This window comes from Neofelis nebulosa, chromosome 12, assembly GCF_028018385.1.
Source record: "Neofelis nebulosa isolate mNeoNeb1 chromosome 12, mNeoNeb1.pri, whole genome shotgun sequence".
NCBI lineage: Eukaryota > Metazoa > Chordata > Mammalia > Carnivora > Felidae > Neofelis > Neofelis nebulosa.
In genome coordinates this window covers 46697520-46703318 of record NC_080793.1, presented here as the reverse complement: position 1 = coordinate 46703318, position 5799 = coordinate 46697520, and the positions used below count along the sequence as shown (strand labels likewise).

Below are 5799 nucleotides of genomic sequence, written 5' to 3'. Positions count from 1 at the left end.
GCAATCTCCTTATGGTGGTGGGGAGCTGAATGCATATGGCAGTTAATTGAGGAAGGAGCAGAAATGAATAAATAGTCAGGAGATGCAGAATACTCTTTTTTTTTTTTTTAAAGAAATTTGGTGTGGCGAGTTGGGGTGGTAGGTATAAATGGATAAAGATAAAGAAAAGAGGCCTTGGGTGCCTGGATGACTCAGTTGGATAAGCATCCAACTTGGGCTCAGGTTATGATCTCACACTTCGTGAATTCCAGCCCCACATGGAGCTCTCTGCTGTCAGCGCGGATCCCGCTTTGGATCCTCTGTCCCTCTCTCTCTGCCCCTCCCCGACTCATTTTCTCTCTCTAAAATAAAATAAACATTAAAAAAAAAGAAAGAAGGCTTAATTAATAGACACTGAGAGCAAAGATCTAGCATTGAGGAAGCAGAGGGAGATAAGTGATGGAAGGTAAATAATAAAGGAATGTTCTAGAAGAGGCTGCAGCTCAGGAAATATGTTACAAAAGAATGCATTTGCCTGAGATGGAAAAGGCATAACTTCCCTTTGAGTCAGAAGGTGGAGTAAAGTTGGAAAGACAATCAATAATTGGAAAGTAGGAAGCTTCCAGAATTAACACAGTTGTTTTATCCTGTTATTTAGCTTTTATTTTTTTGTGTTCTAATAGCTTAGATTTCGAGTACCTTAATTAGATTGGCTAGTACCTTTTAATGTTCTCTCTACATAAAATGAATTATTAAATTTTAATTTAGTAAAAGCTAAGTGAAACCACACCTCTGTCCTTTCTTCTCCCTGAAAAAAGAACGTTAGAAAATACTGATTCTTAATAAAGTAGCCCCAAGAATGACAAGGTCACAAAAATTACATTATCTGTGCCAGTGTCTCAGAATATCAGAGAAATATGTTCCCCTAATGATTTGTATATCCTACAGAAATATTAAAGATAAACTTTATGCAGGACATTGGAGTAGGTGTTAGCTCTTAAAATAAATTGTTCCAGTAATAAAATGATTTGTATTGTTTCACTACCACTATAAATGAGTTTTTATTTGAGCATTCACTTGTTGGAAAATAGTTTTACATAGCTTTTTTAAATGTTAACTGTTAGCTCAAGCTTAATTAGGATTGTAAGTAATTAATTTTGTATCATGTTTACATTTGAAAACAAGTACCATATGACCTTTGTTAGTAGCTGAACACATAGTTTAGTTAGATTATCTTCATTTTATTGTGTTATAGATAAATAAAACACAAAATAACCAGTCCCTCCTCATACTTGTGATTTTAGAAATGATGAAGAGCAGGATCTGGATTTATATTATAAATAATAAGCAAGTATAGTAAATTCTGCAGATAGAAGGATCATACATTTGAAATACATAGTCCAGAGCAGATGGGAATTCAGCCCAAGGTCAGAATCTCAAATAAAGACTTTCAAAGCAATAAGATGATACAGTTATATTTTAATTTTACCATCATGTGGGGATTTATAGTATTCTATCATTGGTCTTCATCACTACTTTTCTAATTTCTACCTGAATGATCTCAGTCATATTTTCTGGTTCACTACTGACTTTGTTCCAGTGCTTTGAAATACATTTCATTAGCTTTGATCTTCTTGCTATATTAATATATGTAAATCCAAACACAGAACAGATACCTATTTTTGATAGTGTAACAGAATTAATACTTAGTATTTTCAAAACTGCACTTGGGCCTTTTCCATCAAATTTACTTGTCCTCCTGTATTTCCTACTTTAGAAAAGGATATAACCAAGGACCTGACACTTAATTTGGGAAAGTATCATAGTTTCTCATTCCAGGTTAACACCAAAGTCACTATGTTGTATTTCATTCTAGGCTTTTCCTTAACCATGACTTTTTTCCCCCAATAGTTGTGCTTACACCATTTAAATTTCTTTAACATTATCAATTTGTGGTTATTTTTTTCTTCCTATGTCAGTATTGGTGTTTGTACTTGTATTAAAAGTATCCACTTCATCCAAGTCTTAAGATTATTGTGAGAATTCAGTTAGATAACAAACATAAAGCACTTACTAGGATGCCATCTATATAAGAAGTATTCAGTAGAAACAACTCAAAGGAACATAATATGTAATTAAGTCATGGAACATAGATTTAGAGGAAAACAAGGTAATCCTCAACTACTTAGAACTAATATTTTGGGTGTGTGCGATGCCATGATTAAGAGGTAATGTTATGTATTATCAAAGAAATTGTTCACATTGAACTGAAGGATAAATATGGAAATAGTAACAAAATGAAAAGATAGAAATAAGAAGCATCCTTAGAAATTGAAATATTCTAATGGCAGTCATTGAGAGTTACCAATCATTATTTATTATCAATGCAGTGTATCATCTTTATGTACATTGCAACATATCAGCATTACATTCTGTACAACTCTGGGTATATCATTTGCCCTCTCATTGCTTCCATTGCCTCAGGATACCATAAGGATCTTGACTAGAGAAACTTTAAGTTCGATTTCAGTTTTAAAAAATATGACTTTATGACCACAAAAGAGCTTAATTCTGATTTTTCTGAGTCAACACTTAACAGAATTGTGAAAGACCTCCTTAACAGAATTGTGTTTATGTATTTTCTGATTCCAGAATCATCCTTCTCTTTCTAATCTGTCATCCCTATTAATTCTTCAAGTTTCTTCTCCAAATATTTCTTCAATGACCTTCGTATTGCCTTCATTTTCCTCCAATGAGACACACAGATATGGAATCTAGAGTAGAGAAACATAATCCTGATTTCAATATTAGCAGGCCAACTCTTTAAGATAATTATGTGTGTGTGTGTGTGTGTGTGTGTGTGTGTGTGTGTGTGTTTCCGTATAGTGCTCTAGAAGTTTGCCTCATACTTTATTGTACCTCCTCCATTTCCTATGTTCCAGTTTTTATCCCATAGACTTCTATCCATTTTATCCCTGTTGGTATTCTATCCCAAATTTGAAATGACTTTTTTCTCCTTATTGCCTTTGTAAGGAGGGGGAGGATTGGGCAGTCTCTTTGCCAAAGGAATGCTTGACTTCGAGGGAGAAAAACTCACAGTAACCAAGCACTTCCCAATATCACAACTTCTGTTAGCAATATCAGAAATAGTCCAATCTCTCGATTCTCAGCTGTCCTTGAATCCTCTTCTGGAGGGAGAAAGGGAAAAAAAGAAAGTGGGTTGGGGAGAAGAAAAATACTAACTTGAGAACTTGATCCATAATAGATGACTCTTACTAACCTCAAATAATTTGCTTTGTCCACTACTTCTATTGCTGTTTTCTCTCTATCTTCATTTAATCCAACCTTTTCATTTCTCAGCCCTTCAATTGATCTGGTGCCCAGTAATTTATTCATACTTGTACAAATTTTGCCCAATATTTTAGCTCTGATTTGTAACATTAGCATGATGTGCCTAGAAGGTGCTCACCAAATATTTGTAAAATAAATCAATAAACAGCTGTGATACCTGGTCCCTTAAAATGCCACACCACTATCTTTGTTACCTCCACAATACTCTCCTCTGAAGCATTGGGTGGTGATGCGAAGACAGGTCCAACAATCCAAGATAGGACCTTCAGTCACAACTGATAAAGAGAAGAAATTTAACAGAAGGGGGGGCCATGGCATGGAGTTTTCTTATTTCATACATCAAGTCTGATGGATTAAATCTCAGGCATTTCCAGGACTCTTAAGTTTACATTGCTGTGAATTCTTTCTTTCCCTAGTAATCAAGTTTCTTGATGAGTCAAAAGCTTCCTAAACTTAAGTCAGATCTCTGGGGAAGAAGTGGGAAAAATGATGCCTCAGCTTATATTGGCCCTATGGGTTATAAACCATACTTTTGAAGGCCTCTGAGCACCTCCAAAATCTGTGTGTTTGAGATTTGAGACACATTTTGTTGTCAGATACTGTTGACATTCCCACCCCCATAATCAAATCTCTAGGAAGTGAGTTCTGAGTGTGACAGGTGGGAAAGATATGGCCATATAGAACAAATGAGATGGGGAAATAGGGGTTGAATCCTTAAGGTGTCCCATGTACTGTACTCACCACAATCTTCAGAACAAGCTAAAAGAGAATTAGAAAGTTCTAGTGAGCCTATGATCAACGTAGAGTTTGCCATATTTATACCCAATAGTCTTTATTTGGTTACAAAATGAGGTTCCAGCCACCCCTCCATCCATTCTAAATAACTCTAATATGAAACTACCTTCCTCCTCTCACCCTCATTTCCTATTACTTTCACATAAGTTCACTGTTGTTAGATAGACATCTTTTATTACCAACTTCAGAGAAGTTCTTTAATATCTCTTTCAGTTTCGATTCCAGGTTTTGGCGGACATCGAGAAGCTTGCCTTGAAGGATAAAGGCACCTAAGAGGAGGTGGAAGGGACATCAGAAACTAGGGGTGGTTCTTCCCTTCAGAATTTAATCCCAATTGTTTTTGCCTTGTTTTTCCCAATGAACTTTGCCTATACTTGCTTGGGCAGCACAATCTTTTAACATTGAAACAATCCCTCACCTTTCCATGTTTCATTGCCCAGTTTATAAAGTTCATTCTTCAGCCATATTCTCAACTTGACAGCCTTATGAACAGCTAGAGAGGGGGTTAAAGATACATACAGAGGAATAATTACATCCATGGAAAAACTTATGTGGACCCACGTGCACTCTTCCGTGCCTCCCTTTTCCTTTTAACCCACAAAACTCTGAGTGACTCAAGCTTCCCTCACCCAACACCCGAAGCATCTTGTCCCCGTGGGAGACCTTGAAGCTTAAATGGATCATCTCCTTAATCTGCCATTCAAGCAGATGAGTTCGACCAGGGACTTCTGAGGGTACCAGATTTGTTATCAAGGACCTAATATCCTCTTTGAATTTGGGGTCACATTCCAAGCAGGCTTTGACCCCATGGAAGGCTGCCAAGGACAGGGGCAAGAGTAGGAGCAACCACAGGTCTCCCATTTCCTTCCCCCAACAGATGGTTGTCCTGGCAACTAGTTCACCTAGTTCCCTTTTCTTCAAAAATCCAGGAATAAGAGCCTTGTCCTGGATAGTCTGATTCCACCTTCCCCTCCATTTCCATCCCACTTCTAGGCAATCTCATTTGCTTAAGGATCTTCAGTTGTTTTCTGACATTTATCCTTCATGCCAGAGAGGGAGAACTGCCAGTTGGGAAGCAGATACCTGAGTTCTGAGCACAGAACACAGAGAGAGAAATCTTGAGCTCACACAAGCAGAGTTCCGTGCAGAGATATATCTCAGAAAAGGTTTTTCTTCAGGTTTCTCCTATTCTTGTGTCCTCAGTAAATTCCCACATCCCTCCTGATCATGGGAGTGGTGTCTCAAGAAAGAGATCTCATAGGACCTTAGAGCTGCTTAACCAAAATTCTACTTCTATAGAGGAGGTAATAAAGCCCTGGAATATTGAATTGCTTGGGGTCTCAGTCCCTAATGGTAGAAGTGTTGTTGAAAATTAGCAATAGATGTCCAGATGTAATTGATGTCATTGATAGTAATTTTTATATAATTGGTAATTTCTCAAAAATTGGTAGGATGATTTTCAGGCGTGACATATAATTTTTTATATCATTCTTTTAATAAAGAATCTGGAGCAAGGAGACAGGAGACATCAGTTGAGGAATATATGGTGATGGGTGAGAATCCAGTAACACCCAGGGTCCTTTAGTGGACACATCTTAAAAGTACTAATGCTGAAATGTGAGGCATGTAAGAAAATAACCACAGTCATCATGGGCTGCCCTCTCAGGCCACCAT

General features: G+C 37.1%; 1 protein-coding gene across 2 annotated transcripts; it reads right to left on the bottom strand.

Annotated features, from left to right (window-relative positions):
• Window positions 1-2333: 2333 nt before the first annotated feature.
• Window positions 2334-5198, bottom strand: IZUMO3 (IZUMO family member 3). 2 transcript variants are annotated; one of them, XM_058693297.1, is made up of 7 exons: window positions 4755-5198; window positions 4544-4618; window positions 4305-4394; window positions 4072-4089; window positions 3525-3605; window positions 3077-3167; window positions 2334-2753 (listed from the first exon to the last, which is right to left on the bottom strand). In XM_058693297.1, exons 1-7 carry the CDS (start codon window positions 4984-4986, stop codon window positions 2648-2650), a joined length of 693 nt encoding a protein of 230 aa, XP_058549280.1. In that variant the 5' UTR covers window positions 4987-5198; the 3' UTR covers window positions 2334-2647. The 2 variants fall into 2 exon arrangements, with proteins under 2 accessions (XP_058549280.1, XP_058549281.1); XM_058693298.1 differs by lacking the exon at window positions 4305-4394.
• Between the last annotated feature and the right edge of the window lie 601 nt (window positions 5199-5799).

Coding starts and splice junctions, on each gene's coding strand:
- IZUMO3 (XM_058693297.1), bottom strand. CDS start 4,986: ATGGGAGACCTGTGGTTGCTCCTACTCTTGCCCCTGTCCTTGGCAGCC. Junction 4,619..4,754: donor CAAGATGCTTCGGGTGTTGG/GTGAGGGAAGCT, acceptor CCCCCTCTCTAG/CTGTTCATAAGGCTGTCAAG. Junction 4,395..4,543: donor GGGCAATGAAACATGGAAAG/GTGAGGGATTGT, acceptor ACCTCCTCTTAG/GTGCCTTTATCCTTCAAGGC.